General features: G+C 30.7%; 3 protein-coding genes and 1 long non-coding RNA gene across 4 annotated transcripts; 3 read left to right on the forward strand and 1 right to left on the reverse strand.

The window, feature by feature from the left end:
- The first annotated feature begins 7520 nt into the window (after positions 1-7520).
- LOC114189503 lies at positions 7521-10536 on the forward strand. Its single transcript, XR_003605684.1, has 3 exons — positions 7521-8032; positions 9431-9514; positions 9612-10536. It is a non-coding gene; the product is annotated as an uncharacterized LOC114189503 (long non-coding RNA).
- Positions 8029-9309, forward strand: LOC114189502. The gene has a single exon (XM_028078081.1). The coding sequence runs from the start codon at positions 8231-8233 to the stop codon at positions 9128-9130; it is 900 nt and encodes a 299-aa protein (XP_027933882.1). The 5' UTR covers positions 8029-8230; the 3' UTR covers positions 9131-9309.
- A 3394-nt stretch (positions 10537-13930) lies between the features above and the next one.
- On the forward strand, positions 13931-17007 carry LOC114190390 (protein NDL2-like). The gene is made up of 11 exons (XM_028079248.1): positions 13931-14179; positions 14310-14409; positions 14495-14592; positions 14834-14922; positions 15138-15198; positions 15283-15369; positions 15682-15759; positions 15846-15902; positions 16020-16075; positions 16198-16333; positions 16420-17007. The coding sequence occupies exons 1-11, from the start codon at positions 14120-14122 to the stop codon at positions 16657-16659; spliced, it is 1062 nt and encodes a 353-aa protein (XP_027935049.1). The 5' UTR covers positions 13931-14119; the 3' UTR covers positions 16660-17007.
- Positions 17008-20707: 3700 nt separating this feature from the next.
- Positions 20708-21603, reverse strand: LOC114192138 (mitochondrial import inner membrane translocase subunit TIM23-2). The gene has a single exon (XM_028081752.1). The coding sequence runs from the start codon at positions 21510-21512 to the stop codon at positions 20958-20960; it is 555 nt and encodes a 184-aa protein (XP_027937553.1). The 5' UTR covers positions 21513-21603; the 3' UTR covers positions 20708-20957.
- Between the last annotated feature and the right edge of the window lie 2198 nt (positions 21604-23801).

Raw genomic sequence — 23801 nt, forward strand, 5'->3', positions numbered from 1 at the left:
ATGATTCTTGGGGAAAGGGAGTGTGTGAATTATGTGTTATAGAATGAAAAATTCAGATGATAAAAAAAAAACAGATATGTTAATCTGTTATGGGTTTTTGTATTTGTTATGACCAAACGTGATGTTGACATTGTTGAAAAAAAGTAATTTAGAGAGGTTGATATTATAATTATAAATAATAATGTTGATAAGATGAGTATGATATTATGGTAGAAGGAAAATTTTATTTGTTTAGAAAAAAATCTTTTTTTTTTCTGCTGTCACGGTTGAGCGGCTCTGAACACTGTTAGACAACATGGGGGAGGCATTGAACTGCTTGGTCTGGAATTTTAGAAAAACTTTAAATTTTGTTTGAATTATTTATGTTCTCCTTGGCTTAGAAATGAAAGTTTGGTTCTCTATGGCTATTTTCAAGGGAAAATACCATTATTTAGGATATCAAAGTGTATTGAAAGAGAATTCTGAAACTGAGACTATCCTGACTTTACTAGTATCTAACTCACACAGAGTATGATATCTAGGTGGGAAGAGTCTAAGGAGACTTTACATGGCAAATAATATGACATGAAAGACGATTATACTTATGAAACTAGTGAAGTTAACTCTGTCATGACTTGTCAAATTAGATTTTATTTCATTTTAATCCATCTCTAATGATGGTCTCAGATATAGTAAGTATGACAGGTGCAGAATCTCACAAGTTCGTTCAATACACTAATCTTCCGGAAGTAACGAGTGTTATGATGAGTGAGACTTTAGTAGTAATTTCTGTAAAAGCCTAATAGTAATCATTGAGTTTGTTTTCTGGTGTTATTGTAAAAGATTTATTTAATATTCTTACATGTTCTTTTGTCCTATCCAGATCGTATATAAATATGTGAGCAGATGTAAGAACAGACGGAGTCAGTTGCTCAGGAGCATGAGTTCGTCATTTATAATTATCTCTTATAGTTTTGAATAGTTATTAGTTCAATAAATGAAGTCTTTGTCTTTGTTTTGAAAATTTATATCAAACATATTTCTCATATTTGATTTACTTTGAAATATTTAGAAAAAATCATATACAATAGATTCTAATAGTCTTTAAACATATTTTCTCTCTCCATATATATATATATATATATATATATATATATATATATATATATATATATATATAAATAGCGGCATAAAAGCAAATTTAATATTATTGAAGTAAAAACTGGCTGGTTACTATTTAAGCAACCCAACAATAGAAGAGTCATTATAATAGATATAACTTTTGAAATATTAGAAAGATACGTAAGTTTATAGATATTAACATAACCCGTTAACAAAATATGTAAATACGTCCTTGCAGTATTCACTCTAATACTCAATACTGCTTTATACTTTTACATTATTCATTTATTTAATATTGGAAAAATATCAATGTTCATTATATCTATTTACTCGTATTTGATTTAAGCGTTAAAAGAAATTTGTAGGTAGACTTTCGTATAAATCTTTAATCAACTCTGACACTGTCCGTGAAATTTCCGGGAAAAACACGTTACAATAACAAATTACATTGGTTTAAACATTTCCATTATAAATGAAATAATTGGAGAACTTTGACAACAAGAAGAAATTAGATTTTAGGATCACCTAAAGTATACATGTAACATAATTGGATTCTATTGTAGAATAACAGCTCAATCAATTATAGCTCTAATTAAATTTATGAGAGAGACTTTTAGAACAAATGTTTATTTTGTTCAGAACACAAGTAGAAGTGCAGAACCTATCTATCTGTCAATACTCAATATAAAAAAACAGGTAGAATAATAATGATGGCAGTCATCACTCTCGGTCCACCACTGGAACAATAAAAACACTAATTACATAATTGCAAAATTCAGAACACTCTCACTTTACTTTTTCGTAAACCTAATCAACTCTCCTCTTTCACTCGTGTAATCCACACACACTCATTATTTAAAAAATTCACACACATTTTATTTTAGACATATATTTTCTTCGACAACGTGTGTCAGTGTGTATGCACTGCATACATAGAACAACTCGAGTATTTATGTTGGATGGTCCATTTTTGTCACTTCTCACCAATACCTACTACTCTAGCCATAGCTTACAAAAACTCAGTTGAATTTAGAGGATTCTCCCTTATTATGTTTGAATTTAGTTGAATCACATAAATAACCTTTTGTTGCTGTCATTATATGAAGAAGAAAGTTGACACATGTTAATTAATTGAATTCATGTTTACAAATTGTGTATATAGGAATACAAGTGGTCCACATAGTACGTGTTAAAAATTTAAGTGTGAGTTTAAGTCTCATACTGATTAGAAATGAAAATATAGTGAAGTATATATAAAAATAAAAACTCATAAATCTATTATCTTAAGATTTTGGGTTGAGAGTGATAATAACGTAGTTGAGCTCAGGTCTCATTGGTGTTTGTTCTCCACGATAATACTCTTCCTTAAAAACTTAACCGTGTGTTGACGACCAATTGGATTTAAATTTATATAACATTAAGCTAAGTCGATTTTGATGATGTAAAATGACTCGGTGTTTTTTTTTTTTTTGTGATGAAAGGTATGTTATGTTAGCAATGGGGTAAGTGGTAGTTGTCCCTTGATTGAAAAGAAGGAAGACAGAATGAAAAAGGAAGAAATGCTATGTTTTTTTTCTTTTAGGTTATGGTACTCATCGATATAACTTCTCTATCAAGAATATAAATATATAAATAAATTGATATGGGGACAAATCCAGTTGTCACGTACTAATTTATTCTCTTTTTTAACTTTATTTTCCTTTCTCACTCACAGAGCATGCAGATAAGTTTATGAGATCGCAACTTTTGTGGCGATGCCATGCCATTATAAAAGGAAAGTCAAGCCAGACAACTGTAAGTGAAGGGCAACGATACAATAACTTAAAAAAAAGGTCACTGATTCAAATAAAATCAAGTAGAAAAAAGAAACAAGAAATGAAAACAAATTATAAAATTTTACATGGTCGAAAAGAAAAGAAGAAGAAATGATAATTTGGAGTTGATTATATTTGCTATTTATTGATTTTTTTTTTTCATTTTCTAGTGAAATGATACAACTAACTTTCTATGGCGTGCAGTAAGGCGAAACACGTTTTGGAAACTACTGATCGTTCCTGAAAAAACTGTCTGGTGGGAATGAAATAAGTAATGAGAATGCAAGAAAAAGCATCTAAAGGTTACACAAGTAGCATCTAACTCATTAAAATAAAAATTAAGTTGTGAGGTTTTCCATGAATAAAAATTCTATTCATCCAAAAAAATATTTTAGATAGTGAAATGCGACAGAAAATGAGAATTATAGAATAAAAAGAGCTCAGGTTGTTCTGGTTTGAGCTGCAACTTTTCACAAACAGGTGAAGGACAGAAAATGTGGTATGGGCATTATGTAAACAATTCAATACATAAACAATATAATTAATTATGCATGTATCTGCACCCATAACGAAGAGTAAAAAATAAATAAAAAAATAAAAAATAACGAAGAGTCACTTGCAAGTAACGCATTTTGGATGGATACTTTACACCCTCACCACCAAATAATTCGATTTAAATTATGTTTAACTTTTTAACACTGTTTTTGGGAAGCAATAATTTTCTTGGATAATCTTTGTGATGTTGGAGAATGTTTTTGAAATTTTATATAGTCGAGTAAGAGATATTATTGACTTTTGTGAGTATAAAACAACAACCAGAATGAAACCTCAGTTACCTGAATTCCTGATAGGTCGATCCAAGTAATTTTAAACTGTGTTAGTTGTATTGTATATAAACTAAGTATCAAATCGTTATATATCGATTTTTGTAAATATAATGCACGCGACAACAAAAAATTAATTTAATAGTGTCCTTGAATCAGAGCCGCTCATGGATAAAATAAGTAAAGTTACTCTATTAATTTACTACTAATAATTCTTTATTAATTAATTAATTATAAAATTATTTTTAAGAAAAAAAAATCCTCAAAATAATATTTTTGTACTAATATATCTTTATTAAAGTAATTATAAAATTATTTTTGAGATAAAAAAGCCTTAAGAATATTTTACTACTAATACAGTTCTATTACATTAATTATAAAATTATTTTTAAGAATAAAATTTAATTAAATTATTATTAGTGTATGTTAATTTTATTAGTATTAAAAATGATAATTAACGAATTAAAACATTTATTTAGTAAATTATAATTTTGTTTACGAATAAAAGAATGATTAATTATTTTTATTGTCCTATAATTCTATTTTCTTTTTTTATATTTTTATTTTTTTGTCTTTTCTTGTTTTCTTGTTTTCTAAAAGTCATTTTTTTATAGTTTTGGTAGATTACATTTCTTCAATCTCATATTGTTCGTGTATACTAATTTTTCATCTTTATTTCTGGTTAGTATATTTTTTCTTTTTATTTGTGTTGTTGTAGTTTTTATTCTGTTTTAGATTTGTACTAAAATTAAAAATGCATCTCTTTGCTCAATTTTATTTTTCGATACTTTCGGTTTACGAATTTCAAGAGTTTTTTTGCAAATATTTTTCATGTGAAAATGACATTTTTTACAAAACTATTAATTAGATTTTGAGTCGGTCTTTTGATAGATAATAGATTAATTATACCATAATTCAAAGTTGAGTTTTTTTATAAAAAAATAATTCAAGTTTAGGAAAAAAAAAACTAACTATCAAGTTGAGAAGAATCTAAGTTTTGAGAAAAACATATTGGATGCAAGAATAAATAATTTGATAAAAATATTGATAATGAAATTATAAAATCTCTTTAATAATCATTTAGAATTAATTACTTTTTGTATATTTTAGATTCCACACATTTATTACTATATTTGAAAATTTTAAAACATACGAAGATATTTTTTATTTTTAATTAGTGCTAAAAAATTAAAGTCAATAAATTATACATTTAAAAAATGCTTAAACATTGAAAAATCTTTAAAACATGATAATTTGTTGGATAATGATGAATTTGATTTATTTTCATAATTAAATGTGTTAAGAGAAATTATAAGTTTGGAAAATGATAAAAGAATTGACACTCTTAATCATATAAAAGTATTATATTTCTTGTACAGATACATATATAACTTATAGAATAATGTTAACAATTATAATGTAAAGAATGTCTCAAAAAAGATTAAATGGATTAGACTTAATATTGATTGAAGAAGACATGTTAAATGAAATTAATTATAACAAGTTAATAAATGATTTTGCATCAAAAAAAGCTTGAAAAAATATTTTTTAAATAAAATGCCTCGTTTTTTCTTATTTTATATTTGTTTTAGACCTCCCAAACTCTTGAGCCACCCTTGCCTTGAATATCATCATGGAAAATTATACCATGACTTCCAAAATAAACGATACTGATACATTTTGCTCACATTAAACCACGTCAGAAAATAAAGAATATAAGTCAAAAAATATGAATCATAGTATCATTTATCTTATTATTATTTAATAAAATATCATTCCATGTTGAAAGGATAAGCACAGTTTATGTTAATTTCATCTGTAATAATATACAAAGTTCATAATATTTTTTGTGATTATATATTTTTTTCTGTATTTGTAGCAAATATTGAATACAATGACATAAAATTTTCACTATGAAATCAATTAAAGAGAAAAAAAAACTGAATTAGCATAATATATGCTAAATTTAGCGTAATAAAAATACGAATAAACAGTGTTCATATGTGGAAATAAATTGAATAAATAAAAGGTAAAAATCATTTCAGTGGTTGTGAGATAGGTTTCAGAGCATGTAACTGGATTTTCTTTCATTGGTGATGTGGTGTTGTAGCCCACGAAGAAGTAAGAAGGAGAAATTGGTCTTTGATCCCAATAATGTGGACAATTAATTGGTGGTTAAACATTCTAAGAAGATAGTTTATGGGAGAAATTTGTGTTCAATTTTCACAGCATGACAAATCCTTGGATGACACTTGTCCTTCAAATTTAGTCATTCATTTGTTAAAAATGTATGTGTTAACAAAATTTAAGAAAAAATATGTGATGTTTTTTAGTGGGTTAAACGAGAGGATAGGTGAATTATGAATAAATTTATAGGACTAATTACTATTTTTATCTTATATTTTAGATTTAGATTTATTTTGGTTTTAATACTTTTTTTTTAATCGAGTTTTATTTTATGATACATCGATTTAATGTGATTTTTTTAAAATTGACATTAAGACCATTTGGAAGCTTATCATGGACTAGTCTATTAAAATGTTTAGTTATTATTTTGATCACTATATTTTTTTTTAATTTAATTGAGTTTCTATATTTTATAAATAGAGATAACCTGATACTTTTTGCAAAATCAGTGTTAATATTGTAAAGAGCTTATCATGTGTCATGTGTGAGTTCAAATCTTTTTTTACAATCTCAATGAAATGGTCTCCTTGAGATCCAAGATCGACTCCCTCAAATCTAAGATCACATATATAAGATCTTAAATTTTGTTTATTGCATCGTCGGATGTGGACACATGAATGCACTTGTTGCTTTTGAATTTGTTCTCAGGATTCATGGAAAATGACATTGACGGAATAAGAGACTAACTTATTAATTAATTTTTTATTCGGTTGATATGTGGTCACCTTTTAAATATAGTTAATGTCAATTTAATATAAGAGACCATATTTAATCAATTTAACAAATAAATGACTTGATTTAAAAAAAAATATTGTAACCAAAGGAATCAAATTCCGAAATATATGAACCAAAATAGTAATTAAACTTAAATTTATATAAAAAACAAATTTATATGTTTTATTATTTATATATTATTTCTTTTTTATCTAATATAAAAGTTTAAATTCATTTTGAACTTTTGATCATATAAAAAACCAAAACATTTCACGTTGTTTGGATGAACTGTGAGAATGGAAGATACAAGAATATTCAACATTAATAATAAGTTGTGAACTAAATCATTTTATTTATATATTATTCGTCTTCTGACCAATATGTGACTTAAAGTTTTACACTTAAAATTTGTTAAGAAGAGAAACCTAAGATTCAATACCAATGAATGGTAAACAAACCAATATATAAAACTAGAATATTACTTTTAACTAAAAATCTGCAAAATAATATATATATATATATTTACATATATTATTTTATATATATAAAATAATATATATATATATATATATATATATATCATTTTAATTATTTATACGCGAAACTTCCTGGTCATCTTAAATTTCTATCATAAAAAATGAAAAAAATGACTTATAAGAAGGGTAGAGAAGAAGGAGCTTGGATTTTTACAAGAGAGTGTGGGGTCCAATTTCAAAGAACTCCTTCTCAACCTGAACCTTTCACTCACTCTCCTTCCCTTTGAATACATACATGCCAAATAAAGGGAATTTACATTCATTGACTATTCACTCTAAACATAATAATAGTATTTCATTTTTGTTATTCTGATTGAGAAATCTCTTGTTGGTTCATGTGTGCTTGTCGGGCAAAAGCAACTACACAAACCATAGGAGAAAAAAAAAAAAAAACTTTCTTTTCCCCTCTTAACTTTAACCAGTGTAGAGTAACTCTCACAATTCAGCCTTCCTAGTTCCACCCAGTTACCATTTTCTTCCGCATTGTCCCCTTCTTTTCTTTGGCTTGTCACCGTCTATTTTTTTCCTCTATGCTAAATCTTAAACCATAATTGTAGGCATAGAATAGAGTCACACACACACTCTACTATTATCATTGTTTTTGTTTTTGAACAAAAAAAATCAATTCTTGGAGATTGATTTTTGGCATTGACAGTGAAACAAGTCTGCTTTTTGTCTTCTTCTCTGTGACCTCCTTTCACTCTCTACATTCCGCCAAATTTGTCTTGTACCTGCACGCGCCTCTTCCGCTCTTCTTCTCTCAAAAACAGATGGATAGAATCATGGGTTCCAATCTAAGACCCCATCTCTTCAACACTCTCTGATATGCCTTGTACTGCATCTCTGATCCATCAAGGTAACACTCTCTCTTACCTCTCTGCACCTTCTGCCTTATCCTCAGATATATATAGAGAGAGTGTGTTTATGTGTGTGTGCTAGAGAGAGAGAGAGAGAGAGAGAGAGAGAACATTTGTTGTCTACTTTTGTTCTGTTTGCCAAAAAGGTTCGAAATTGAATTCGGTTGTGGTTGGTTGCTGTTTGAGGAAAGAAAAAAATGAAGGACTTCCCTTCATGCTTTGGTGAAAATGCAGTTCAGGTTGCAGATTCTTCATCTTCAAACGCGAGCAAAACTGCACAGAATCTAGTTATCTGCGTTTACCAATGCCGGATAAGAGGTAAGTGCTGCTTGATAACCATCACGTGGAGTAAGAGCTTGATGGGGCAAGGGCTCAGCGTTGGGATCGATGATTCGTCAAATCAGTGTCTGTGTAAGGTGGATATCAAGCCCTGGGTGTTTTCCAAGAGAAGGGGTAGTAAGAGCTTAGAGGCTTATTCTTGTAAGATTGATGTGTATTGGGACCTTTCTTCTGCTAGATTTGGTGTTGGCCCTGAACCCTTGGAGGGGTTTTATGTAGGAGTAGTTGTAGATCGGCAAATGGTTCTCCTTCTCGGAGATTTGAGGAAAGAGGCCTTCAAGAAGTCCAGTGCCATCCCATTACCCTCTAATGCAGTGTTTGTTGCCAAAAAAGAACATGTTTTTGGCAAGAAGATGTTTGGTAATAAGGCTGTGTTCTGTGACAATGGTCAGATTCATGATCTTGTCATAGAATGTGACACTTCAGGGGTGTCTGATCCGTGCCTCATCATTCGCATAGATAGCAAAACGGTGATGCAGGTGAAGAGGCTGAAGTGGAAGTTTAGGGGAAACCATACCATCTTGGTGGATGGCCTTGCAGTTGAAGTTTTCTGGGATGTTTATAATTGGCTCTTTGGCACATCTCTTGGAAATGCTGTCTTTATGTTCAGAACATGCATTTCCGAGGAAAAATTGTGGGCTGGGCAACCCCTTTCTGATGCAAATGTGCTGCAGTGGTCGTTCTCTCAGAGGTTTTCTGAGACCAAGTCACAAGGTCTTGGCTTCTCCCATATTTTATACGCGTGGAAGAACGACTAGAGTTGTAGAAATCCACCATACTCACCATACTAACAGACCATTTAGTGAGTTGTGGGTTATCAACGATGTGATTGTTTTACACTTGATTAAAGATGAGTACTTTTGTTGTATCGTTTCTACCCTTAAATTCATACCTCAATATATCTGTGCATTTGAACAGATCATGGACATTTTTTTTCTCCAATTGGCTGTATATTTATCTTCAAGTGTTAATTTTATGATATCTTTATTACAAAAACACTTTGTCCATAGTTTGCTCTGTGTTATTCTAGTACATATTCTTTTGATTTCTTATTTCAGATATAAACCTGCAAAATACTAATGCTCATTATCTGCTACGGAGATACAATAACAATCCAGGGGCAGTTAAGGTTGAAGAAGAAGGTAGCATGTGGGAGAAAGAGAACGATGAATTAGAATGAATGATACTTTACATCTCTTCTTGTGTTATAATAATCCACATAGCTTTACTATATTTCAGGAAACTAAGATAGTCTCACACTATTATCGGGCTATGGAATCCTTCTCTTGGTGGAATATTCTACTCTCTGATGTGATGTCTGATATCTTGGTACATATTGATTTATTTATTTTTCATTTTCGTGCTGAGAAACCAGGTATCTTTCTATATACCATATGAAGATGAATCATGGCATGTGATTGATGTCTTTACTCAAACTATCTGTTAATTAACCTGAGAATATATTAAAATCTGATTCGTGACTCTCTATATGAAGCTCTGATTTGTATTCCTTCACAGTTAAATCCAGAATTTGTTTTATTTTCATCCTGCAGCCTGTCTGCTGTGTGATTCTGTCGAACAAATTAAGCAACACGAATAAATTTAACAGTTAAATTTCTTGTAAGACACTTGGCTGCTGTTTCAGATGCTCGTGTAAGAAATATTCCACAATCTAAACAGAACAGAAAACTATACTACTGTTATTTATTTATACCCTATCACCTGCAGTTTTTGTTTTACTTACATTACAGCTCATATGTTTTCCTTTATATTCATTCCATAAAATAACTTTCAGCAGTATTGATCTTCCAACGTGACTGTAGATGCTGACATGGGAAGAACATTTGTTAATGAACGCTTGGTTGAAATTTTCTCTTCTATGTAAAGGTAAGGAGGAAGTACATTATACATGTATAGGAGATGTGCAAGAGAAGCTACCTAATGGTGTTGTCACTTTGGAGATTGTATATAGTGTTGTCCTTAATGGAAGAAGAAAATCTCTTCTGACAATGCATCCTCTTGATTTTCTGCATCTTTGTTTCTATATTCAATTATTCATTATAAATTGTGTCATGAAATGATTTAAAGGAGGAATGTGATAGAGCATGTATATTTGAAACGGGTGATTTGAAATGTTGGTGTAAAAGTAGGTGATATTTGATGTTCCTATGCTTTTACTGTAATACCTAGGCAAACTCTGCATACTTGTGTATTCTTTGTGCATCGAGCACTCTTATTACTCTGCTACTGCTTTGATCCCTCATAAATAAACTCATACACATGCACTCATGCTTCTATGTTTCTTACTTGTAAGTTGTATGTTCCATATTTATCACTGTACGGTTATCTTGTGTCATTACCAAATTTGGCCACGGTCCTACTGCTTTTAAAATCTTGCTCGTATCAGAGATTACCCTTTTTTTGTGCATGTTATCTTCCAGTTTAATTTCCATCTATTTAATGTTCTTCCTGTGATAACAATCAACCTTACATTAGTCGGAGGAAAAAAATGGTGACTGCTACACTGTTTTAAGAGAATGTTTTATTTACAGTCATCACATTTAAGTTAAATAGTCATTGAATAAATTAGATTAAGAATTTAAAAACATATTTGATTAAAAGTTTCTTATTTTAACTCATTTAAGTTTTGCAAATATATCTATTTCGATAAATATAAGATCTATACTATTGTTATTATTATTATTATATTATTACTTTTAGCATAATCTTTTTTATATTTATTTTTTTATTGTTTCATTTAAAATTTACATTCATTGATTTATATAAGGGTACAAGCTCATTAAGTTATTAAAAAATACGTTGTATAAAGTAAAAATTTAAATAAACGTTAGGCATGTTGAACTTTTGAAAATAAAAAATAAGCTGTATAATTTAAAGAAATACAAAGCCTCCTCTCATGCTTGTCATATAATTTTCAGTCATATTCCTCCCTGGTCATTTGGTCCACTTTTCTGTTTGTTTAAAATTAAATCTCAAAATAAGAATAATACTAATTTCAAAATTAAAATAGAAACTGTTTAGTATCTTTTACCTTTTAAAATTAAAAGAAATGACTACGATAAGAGTGGACGACAAGAGGACAAATTACATAGGCAAGAAAAGAAAAGAGAGGAGAAACAAGGAACTTGAAAGGTTTTTATTTGAAGTTTCTTTCAAACAATTTTTTTAAAATGGTTTTTTACACAACTGAAATGGTTAACTATTCAAGAATTTTCTTAAAAAATGCAAAAGGTATAAAAAAATATCAAAACAACTTAACCTCTTATTGACAAAGACAATTTGGACTAAGACGAGTTCAGGACCAAACCTACATTCTCAACTTTTACGACTAAACTTTATGTGACTTTTCAAAAGTTTTCGACATAAAAATAGCTTTTTCTTTTCATTTATATTTTGTGACACTTTTACAGTGGAAATTTTTGAAAGAGTTATACTATTTTTAGAACTAATCTTTTGCGATGTTACTCTTTTTATCATATCACCAATTTAATCACACATATTCTCTGTTTTCTCCTTATTTATTTACTGTACAAAAATTTGTAAAAAGTAGAATTTGTCCTCTATTTTTAATGATGGTATGGGTACACAAAAAGAGAAACTGACAAACAAGAGCAACTTTTTTTAATGGGCACGTAGAAGGGTGTGCATATTTTTTTCACCTAACTAATTTAGAAAATAAAATAAAAGAGAGAACAAGACATCAGTGCATGTTCCAGAAAAAAAGGTTCAACAAATGAAACTTTTGAGAAAACTTATATATCTTACCGTGGTCGTTAAAAACTCAGAAAGAATAAACCGTTATGCATATGTAATTCAAAGATGAAAGTTTCAAAGATTCACTTAAAAAGAGTTAGAAAATAGTTACAATATGATTTATAATAAATAAAAAAATTGAATGAAATTTTTTAGGTAAAAAAAAAAAAGTCCTGTCTGTACTGCACGGAACAGACACAAACAGCGTCTGGTCTTGATCCGTGCCGCCACGAAAGCTGATCCTGCAATTTTGTACGTCAACACTCTCGACATCATCAACTACTGCTAACGTATACTTACATTTCTAGCCACATTTTCACATTATGTTACTTTACTCAGCCCTTGTTGCTTAACGAAGAATTATACATGTTTAAGCTTGGTGTTCCATCAATTTTGCCTTGCAAATTGAGAATGGACAAAGAAAGGCATCTGAATGATACAGAAAAGGAATAATAGTTGTGGCATTGTGTAAGGAGAATTTTATGATGTGAATTGCAGAGTCAACATGTTTACGTAACATGGCAATAAGGTTGTTTATTTGATTTGATTTATAATACAAGAAAAGTGTTTTGTATTTGAGTTCGTGGTTCCATACCCATATGCTTGAATATTTATGGGAAGTTGCTGGTCACGAGACCGTGATCACCGGGATAAAGGAAAAGCCGTGTTCAGTTCCTTTTCATTTCACGGACCAATCAATCACCATGCATGGCCTAACTAGTTAGTTAGTTCCATTTCCCAGTGAACTCCATCACAATATTCACTCTCTCCTTCCAATCAGGAGTGATTGTTGCAACACAATTTCAAATCAGCAACGTTCATTCATTAAAATATATGTCGCAATTAACATCATAGGCAAAAATGTTATAAATTGAGTCCCTTTTGCAAAATGGTTTGAAATTGTGCGGAAAATAACAATGTATTAACAAAATTTTATATACATCGCGGGGCTTGCTTGCTTTTAGTGAAATAAAGAACGAAAAAAATTATATTCTGAACTACCAACCGGATGGTTAGATTAGAATCTTGGTGAGAAAGTCGCACAAAATAAATATATACATTAAACTAAAAAAGATAGTTTATTCCATTTCGTTTTCAGAATATTTTTGTTTGAAATTATTTAACTTTGGAATATAATTATTTTCAGAATGCACTACTGTGAACGAAAATAGATAAAATGAAAAAAAAAAGTGGATTTAGTCTAAAATATCTTATTAAAATATAAATGTTTGGAGAATTTTGATTAGATTTAAATGGTGGAGTAATATAGATGTACCAAAAACATGAATGAGCTGGCGTCTGATCATATGTTAGTGGAGAGCTTTCTCTGAGAACAAAATTCCAGGTGGCCTACAGCTGTATAATGATGCTACCTTTGTGAAATTACCAAAAACCCCACCATTTTCCAATTTCATTTATTTATATATTATGCTATAAGTTACCCTCACATGTGCGCCGCTAATGTTCACACTCTTCTCTTCTCTCCTTCAAACCCATGCCCATGCCAGCTCAGACACAAATTCTGCAAAACAACATATTTTAACCAAAACCATAAGTGAAAATTATTAGGTACGAGAGTAAGACATTATTTGATTAAAACTCTTGAAAATGAACAATGAATTTTCTACCTATGCTATATAAATTGACTCAACTAATTTCTGAATAGCAGCAACGCGAAGGTAATGAAAATGAATAAATAAAGAACTAAATTTTAAAATAATTGTCTTTTAACCCATTCCAACGGTCACTGACTTGAGGGACACACGACACAGTACAAGGACCGTAAATTCTCGTACTGTGATAAGTTGTGACTATTTACTAAGGTCAGTTGTGTGGTTCCCTTGAAATAAGGAGGTTGTGCTAGTAATTTGACACCGACGAATGGGAAGAGAAGAGAAGAAAAGAGAGGCTGGTTGCGAACATCATCAGTATTATTAAGGTGTGTGAGCATTTCATGTATAGAGAGTGCAGTCATGGGCGAGTCAAGCGACTCTGTGTCCATTGACATTGATTTGATACCTTTGGGAGGAAAGGTAATGCCACTTTATCACGTGCTAACTGTGAAGAGAACCGTGATTTCATTTTATTCTTCTCCAAGTTTTGACATGGTGTAATGGAGTTTCTATGATAACCATGTACTTAACATAGATTATACTTTTGCAGGAATGCACGGTGAAAACAAGTAAAGGTTCTTTGTCTGTGCTTGTATGTGGAGATCAAGAAAAACCCGCTCTCATAACCTACCCGGACGTCGCCCTCAATTGTAATCTCTTGTTTCTATTTTCTTGCTTATTGTTTATAATCTATTCAATATGAATATGAATATGAATGATTTTGGTTTTTTTCAGATGTGTCTTGTTTCCAGGGACTGTTGTTCTGTCCAGATGCAGCTTCTTTGTTGCTTCATAACTTCTGCATTTATCACATTGATGCTCCTGGGCATGAGGTCGGTATTTGCATTCTCGTTCTTTTTTTTCCAAGTTTCATGTTCGGAGTTATGTATGTGCAGATAGGCTTTTCTATGTGACTCTGTCCTTTTACATTATGAATTATTTGGCACCTTTCAATGTTGTGAAAATGAATGTAACTTGCGTATTAGAGTTGACTTGGATGTAGAATGTCTGGGGTGTTCTCTTCTCCTGGTGTCTAATTTGACTCTCTTATCATTTGTTTAAGAGTTATTGCAGTTGGGAGCTGATGTCATTTCTTCTGATGAACCATTGCTTTGCGTCGATGACCTTGCTGACCAGATTGCAGAAGTCCTTGATTTCTTTGGGTATGTTCAACATCTGATGTTCAAAATATCCCCTAATGTTTTACTAGGAAGAAAGTGATATCTTTCTGTGCATCGATGCGGATGTGTCTTAGGTCTATGTAAAGGAACTTTAAGTATTTGTTGTTGAATATATTTTTAGATTACTGAAACGAGCCTCTTTGATATTCTTACTTGGTTTAGGATTTTAACCCTTATCCAAAACCCTCTTAAATCAGGCTAAGGGAGGTTCTGTGCTTGGGTGTAACAGCTGGTGCTTACGTTCTCACTCTATTTGCTGTAAGTTACCATGTGTGAATTATAACTTCATCTACCATAAAAATCCAGTGTAGTGAACCGTGGTGCTTTTTTCTAATTTGACAGATGAAATACAAAGAACGAGTGCTTGGACTGATTCTTGTTTCACCTATTTGTAAAGCTCCTTCATGGACTGAATGGCTATACAACAAGGTTTAATATCTCTGTTATCTTTTTCTTTTATCTTATGTTGTCTACTGAAGTATTTGTATCTGGATTAAGGCGTTTAGTAAAACATTAACTGTCAAGGATGCGCACCTTTTTTGTATGCTACAGAACATTAAGAAAACTTAAGTCTATCATGTGTGTCTGACATAGCAATAAGTCCAATGTCAGCATAATTGGTCATCATATCCCAATTTCATAGAAGCTTGAAACTTTTAAAGCAACCAAAAAATTAAAAAGAACTCATTACCCTTGTAAATATAAGGTCTGCCTAAGATTTTTTTTATACCATTCATGCAGGTGTTGATGAATTTATTATACTTTTATGGTATGTGCGGTTTACTGAAGGAATGTCTTCTGCAACGTTACTTCAGTAAGGTATTTTTCCCATGCTTTCCCTCATCCCTCTTTGTGAAGGTGGAATCGTTGCTGTATATTTTATTACTTCTCTGCATTTGTTATAGGAACTTAGGGGCAATGTTCAGGGAGCAGAATCGGACATAATACTAACATGCCGAAGGGTATGAATATTTCAGTTTTAGTAACAACTAGTACACTTAATTTTCCTTGAGTACTTGCATAATTTGTATCTGTAGAACTCTCACTAGCTGATCGTCTTTTCTGATGCCATATTGCAGCTTCTAGATGAAAGACAAAGTTTGAATGTTATGCGATTTCTCCAAGCAATCAATGCGTAAGTTGTTTATGAAGTTCACTTAAGTTGTTAGAACATTGTTTTCTACAACTAGAATTTGAACCGGCATGTTATAAAAATTATTGTTTCTGTGATTTTTTACCACGGTTAACTTCTTGCAGAAGGCATGACCTCACTGAGGGTCTGAAGGAACTGCAATGTAAGACACTTATATTTGCAGGAGAGAGCAGTCCATTCCATGCAGAATCTGTGTACATGAGCACAAAAATGGACAACAGAAACTGTGCGCTTGTTGAGGTAGATAATATAATCCATTCATTATATAAGTCAACATATATATAATCTAGTAGAAATAACATGGTGAATTTAATATTCATGCTCAGGTTGAAGCTTGTGGTTCATTAGTAACAGAAGAGCACCCAAATTCCATGATAACACCACTGGAGTGTTTCCTAATGGGTTATGGCTACCACAGACAAACACATGGTGCTTCCTCTTCCAGCAATGGGTCAAACCCAGCAAGCCCCTCTAGTCATTCATGCATAGCACCAGAACTCCTCTCCCCTGAGAGTTTAGGTATTAAGCTGAAGCCCATCAGAACCCGAGTTGATGTTGAAATCTAACTTTGGCCAGCCCCAATACTGCAGTGGAATGAGCTAAATCATTGCACATAATATATAATATATATGGCTAGTGTAGGATATTCTTTGATTGTGTTGGAGGACTAATGATCCTGTTTGCAAAATGGCTGTTTTTCCTACAAATGTAAAAAAGTAGGAGCTATCTTTATCTTTATTTTTTATAGTTTACAATAGGACTATTCTTTTTACTAATCATGTTGTTTCTTGAGATAGATCTCTCACCTTACTGCTTTTCAGGTTTAAGCAATGAGGTCTGTTTGTTGTTACTGATGTTGATTTCTTGTAATGAATATATATGGATTAACTTTCCCCTTTCACTATTACGGTTTACGGACTCGCAACATTACTTGTTTTTGCTTTTAGCCTTTTTTTAGGGTTTAATCATATGCGCCTTCTAACATTGTCAATTATTTTGGACAATAGGTGAAAGGTAGGTTTTTAAAAGGTAAAGTTTTACTTTTTAATAAGTTTGTGTTAGCAAATTTGGACCCAAGAAATTTAAATAGCTGTCAAAGTTTGGAAAGCCCTTCTTTTGGCCCATGAAAGGTAAAATTTGTCCCTAAGTACTATTAGGAGAAATAAATTAAGAAAAATGAAATTAATTTCTTAAACTAAACTAATATGTAAATGAGATCAAACAAGATTCTGAAAAAAAAAATTAATAGAAAATACTTTTATGTATTAATTTATTAACATTATGAATAGTGAAATAATATAATTAAAATATAGGTATAATTACTGATTTGGTACCTCAATTTTTTTGTTAAGTTCAATTTGGTACCCAAATTTTTGGTTTGTTCAATTTAATACCCCAATTTTCTAAAGAGATTTAATTTGGTCATCTCCGTTAAGTTGGAGTTAACACCGTGTCCGTACAGGACACGTGTCAAGCCATGAAATTTTTAAATTTTTTAAATTTCTTTTTTAAAAAAATCATTTTTTTTACAGGACACGTGTCAAGCCATGGAATTTTTTAATTTTTTTAATTTTTTTTTAAAATTATTTTTTTCAAAATAATTTATTTTTTTTCAAAAAAATTTTAAACTGTCTCGTGTTAGTTTATCATCGTATCACATGACAGCTTACAATCATGACACGTGGCAGTGATAATAGTTGTTTTCAATTTAGTACCCCAATTTAAATTTTTGGTTCAATTTAGTACCTCAATTTTTTAAAATGATTCAATTTCATCCTTTCCAATTTGAGACCAAATTAGTAACTAAGTTTAATTATAATTTATATATACATGTTAAAATAATTGTTTTGAATTTATACATCAAATCACTACACCTAAATATACAAATTATTTTATTTTCTACAAGTATAAAAAATTTCATGTGTAAAAAATTACAAAGGTTAAAATGTAAAAAATAAAATAATTTAAGTATTTAGGTGAAATGGTTTGATGTATATATTAGAAAAAGTTATTGTAACATGTATATATAGGGTACTAAATTGATCTCAAATGGGAGAGGACGAAATTATAACATGTATTTACTAATTTGGTCTCAAATGGGAGAGGACGAAATTTGATCATTTTAAAAAATTGGGGTACTAAATTGAACCAAAAATTTAAATTAGGGTATTAAATTAAAAACAACTATTACACGACCACATGCATGATTGTAAGCTGACACGTGGCACGATGATAAACTGACACGTGGCACTTTTAAAATTTTTTGAAAAAAAAAATTGAAAAAAAAATAAAATAAAATTTCATGGCTTGACACATGTCCTGTAGGGATACAGTGTTAATTCCAACTTAACGGAGAAGACCAAATTGAATCTCTTTAGAAAATTGGGGTATTAAATTGAACAAACCAAAAGTTTGAGTACCAAATTGAACTTAACGAAAAAGTTGGGGTACCAAATCAGTAATTATACCTAAAATATATTTTATAATAGATCTTTAAGATAAAGAATATCAATATTAATATAATATTACTTCTATATAATATTGTTAATATACTAATAGTCTGTACAAATAAAGAAAATTAAGTTAAGACTACTCATAATAGAATCCGAACTCGAGATTTGTCTGATGATGTGTCAGTTGAGTCTAAGGTACATTTCAGTCTCAATTAGGGACAAATACATCTCGATTCAATTTAATCTAGACTCGGGGGTATAGACAGTTGGAAATAGCCTAAGTGTAAGTCAAAAGTTTTACATTGAATAGAATAGACGAGTTAAACATTATATAAGAATAAAGAACCATAACACCATTGTCTTAAAGTTTTGGGGTAAAAATGGTGTCAAATGTCTTATATGCATAAGACTAATGTCAAATATATATAGAACCACAACCTCTCAAATAACCATAATCCATATATGAAAAAATATAACCCATCAGTGATATAGAGCTGATGGTTCGGGTGACTGACCGCATAATCATAACCAAGAAGGGTTCACCGAAGTAACTGACTGCATAATCACAACCAAAAAGGGGGTCACCATACACATGAAGGAAAATATATCATAGGAAAAAAAATAAAAAATAAAAAAGAACTCATCCTTGAGGAGAGATTATTGGGAATAGTCCAAGTGTGAATCAAAAGTCTCACATGGGATAAAATAGACTAAGTTAAACACTATATAATAATAAAGACTCATAACATTATTGTCTTATGATGTGTTTGGATGGAGTATTACAATGAAGCAATTATTTTTTGGCTTAAATATGTTTTTGGTCCCTTAGGCTTTGTTCACTTCCAAAGATGGATTTGAGAGAGAGGGGGAGAGGATGGGTTTGAGTGAATTTGAAAGTGAATGGTATGTTGTTTTTTTTAAAGAGATTTAAAGGTGATTATAAGTGAATTTAGTAGTAAAGTTTGTGAGAATTAGTGAGTGATTTGATTAATATAATAGATTAAAAAAATGTTTTAATATATTTAAAAGAGAGTTTACCATTTTACCCTTATGTAATAAGTAGTATAAATTTGTGTTTGTATGAGTTTAATAAATTTTTAAATTTTTTATTTAATGATACACTTTAAATAAATAATTTACAAAAAAATTAATAAGATAAATTATTTATAATCATAGTATTGAAATAAATTTTATCAAGCAATTGTGAATATCATTTTATTTGAAATTTAAAAATTAGTACCAGTACATCACTTCCCATGATGTGGTGTATTGTTGGAGAGAGCATGCAAAGATCAGTACCCCATCGTCGAACACCACCTGCAAAAAAGGAACACAGTTCATACACCCACAACAAAACAGCTTCGACTATGGATGGGATCCGAAATCACGGATCGATTCCACTCTCCCATGAGCCAAGAACTTCTCCAATCCACTCTCCCATGAGCCAAGAAAGTTCCTCAATGTGCCAACTCCAGCAACTCACGATCCACGCATGGAGGGATCGGATCCGCCACTTCTTGGATCGATTCCAAGCTTCATTGGATCGATTCCACAGTTGGAGATCGGATCTGCTACTTCTGGATTGATTCCAAGCTTATCCAAGTTGCACTAGATCCGTTCCAAGGCACAAGTAAGCTGAATCATATCCGTTCTAGGGCACGAAGCGTAGGGGATTTCTCAAATTCTCAGGCCACCAGCATTGCACAACACGTGAATAATTTAATTTGATGAGGATAAATGGGTCTTTTAATAGAACTCTCCTTCAAATCCCATCTTATTAAGCGGGATTACAATATCAACGTATCCTTCAAATTCTTCCCAAACCTCGCCTGGATATCATGCTAAACGAACAACCTTTATACCTCCTAATCCATCTCCTAAATACACCGAAACGAACACACATTTAACTTTCAATGAAATTTAGAATTCGTACATTTCGAAACTTTGAACTAATTTAATTATTCATCTCTTAAAATACGTAAATTTAATCTCTTTAATTTAATTAAATTTTATTATTTATTTAATATTTCGCACACATCTTAACTTTGAATTTGAGTTATTTATATTCTAAGAAAAAAAAACTCTGGACTGGATTCCATGTGTGAAGAGTTTAAATCGAAACAAACATGTAAAAAGTACCGGGTCATGCATGTCGAGTTAATTTTCATCACATTGGTTGTGTAACAATTAGCACAATTTCTGTATTAGCTGGGAATGAGTACAGAGAGATTTCTTAATAATTGAATTGTGCTCTAACTAAATACACGGGGAGACTTTACAAATTGCAAGCTAATGGCAATAAACACTGTACTGTGCTACAGCAACAAAATTGTAATAAAGAGAAACAATTTAAAAGTATTAGTGTAATTTGTGCTACCGTCCCCATTTTACTCTCTTAACCTAATCATTCGCTAGATTGGTATGTATCTCTTCAAAGCCTGCTTCCCTCCAACCGCCACGGCGGCGGCGATCCCTCCGATTGCGCCGGCAATGGCGGCGGATCGAGGTCCGGCGGCGGCCCTGTAGAGTGCTCCGGTGCCGAGTCCAGCGATGGCGCTGTTGACTAAGTCATCGGTGCCCCTGGCGTGGATCATCCCACTCTCGAGGCCGGCGAAGATGAGGCCCAGGACGCCGAGCGAGTTGCCGAGTTTGCGGCCCGCGTGGCCACCCGAGTTGAGGATTCGGTTGAGACGGATTTTGAGGGAGTCGCCGGACTCGGCCTCGCGGAGGCCCTGGACGGTGCCTCTGGCGGCGCCGATGATTGCACCTGAGAGGTAGGCGGTGCCGGTGTAGTACTGGAGGTTGTCGCCCCAGGAGCGGTGGGTCCTGGCGGCTTCTTCCGAGAAGAGGTGCTCCGGTGCGGTGGGGAGGTTATAGAGCTTTTGGATTGGCACGTTGAGGTCCTGGTAGGGATGGTAGAGGCGCGTGTTGTTCTTATCCTTGGAGTTGCTTGAAGAATCCGCCATCGCCGTATGTGAATGAAAGAAAATACGAGGGTCGTCTAAGCAGCGTAGGGTTTAAGGAAGATGAAGGGTTTTGTAATTTTAACTTGTTTTTAAGATTCCACTTGTATTTATTTATATAAATATTATGAATAACCTCACTACTATTCTTTTTCAAAAGCAGCACCAAAGTCAGAATATATTTTGTTACCAAACTAGGAATTTACTTTCTCTTTCTCTGATATATATACATATAATGTTATTTATAATAGTTATTTTAAAAAAAAATCATGAAAATTGTTTATTTTTTATTTTTAATATAATTTAAGCAACTTATTTATTTTATTTTATTTATTTTCTTATTTCAATATATATTTGTGTTATTAAATTCTTTTCTCTATTGTTATAACTAATATTTTTATTTTCATGTTAATTAAGAGTATAACAGAACAGAATACAAAGTATGTCATCTTTAAAATTAAAAAATAAAAGACAAAAGGGTAAACTTTTATTAGAAAAAATTATACTAAAAAAGGAATGAGGGAGTGACAGTCAAAACATCATTTGGGTATTTCATTTCAAAATTATTAATTTAGGTATTTAAAAAAAACAAAACTCATTATATTTTTACTATTTATAAAATTTCTCTTTTTAAGGTTCTTTTATTTATTTTTATTTTCTCCAATTAATTTGAATCCGTTAACTTATTGAATTAAAATGTGTGATTTGATTTTAATAGTCATCCTTCTATTCGGTTAAGTATTTTTTTTTTACTAATGTTTTATTCAATTTTGAAAAGAAATAAAAGATATTAAATATTTTACTACTATTCATTCCATTTTTGAACCAATTATTGATAATAATTTTAAATGGAAATTGAATTTAAAGTTTGATTTTGTCGAAAGAAAAATAAGTCAAATAAATTATATTAAAGTACAATGTTGAATAATAAAAATATCAATTTATCTTGAATGATAAATATACTTAAAATATGATTGAGATGTGATTTGATTCATGTGGAGAGTACAAGAAATAGAACACAAAATCAAAAAAATCTTATTAAAAAATTTGTATGACTAGTTTATGGATTTTTTTTCCTGAATTAAGTCAATAATTTTATTATATCTCATTTTGTTATAACTTAACACTTTTGTCTAGATCAAAATTTTTGGCCTGAACGACTCATCTTAATTTTAATCCATATCAACTCGTCTCGATCTTTGGTTCAATTAGTCTATTTTGACATTTGGTTCGAGTGAACCATTCTCGATTTTTGACCTAAAAGTACAATTACCAATATAACTTGTGTAGAGAGATCAACAAAGAAAAAGAAAAAAGTTATATAAACAATCACAACAAAATGATGCACTAAAGTCGCAAAAATGTAAATAATAAAAAATAAAAAAACCCAACATAACCTTAAAAATATAATTTATATTGGTTAAATATGTAAGTGATGATATATAATATATTTCTTGCAATTACAATTACGTCACTCTGTGAATATTAACGTCAATTTTAAGTGAAGAGTGCTATTTTAATGACGTAAAGTAATATTGTCCCACTAGTATATATATTTTTTTCATTATTATTGCTTCATTGTTCCATTTTGTAGAACGTGTGTGATAATCTTTTACATTCTTAGACTTTAAGATAAGATAGAAGTATTAAAAACGAATTATTGTATACGTTGTCAAAGGGATTTCGTTATTTAAATTTGAATATAAATTTGGCATTCCTAAATTTTGTCGAATTGCTTATAATTTGAATATTTATTTATTAGCTCTTTTGGTAACTTTTCAATTATAAATAATTTTATAAATGTTCAGCATACAAGAAAACTGTTAATAAAAAATTCTACTACGACAAAAAAAAAAAATTAAGTAGCTTTTAAATTTCACTTTTTTAAAATTTTAAGAATGTATCTATGTAGCGAAACAATATATGAATTAATCTATTTTGGGGGCGCGTTACGAATGTTTTTAGTGCCTCTTGTTGTTTTTATTTAATTAGTTAATGACTTTGGATAATATCATCTTTAGATTGACTAGGTTGAGAAATCTTAATCCACGTGCCAATCACAATCTAATGATGATTTGTACCACACTAATTGAAAATAGGTATATTCCCCTCATCAAACAATATGATTGATATATATTAATTATTAAAAGCTATTTATTTTATGACTTTTTAGTTTTTTTTTTTTCGGTTAACTCTCTAACAAATTGTAATAGATTAAAGATTTTAAGCCGTATATACAAATGAAAAGAGATTACCCTCGACAAGTTTTTGGTAAGATAAATGGATTTAGTT

Source organism: Vigna unguiculata, chromosome 7, assembly GCF_004118075.2.
Source record: "Vigna unguiculata cultivar IT97K-499-35 chromosome 7, ASM411807v1, whole genome shotgun sequence".
NCBI classification, from domain to species: Eukaryota; Viridiplantae; Streptophyta; class Magnoliopsida; order Fabales; family Fabaceae; genus Vigna; species Vigna unguiculata.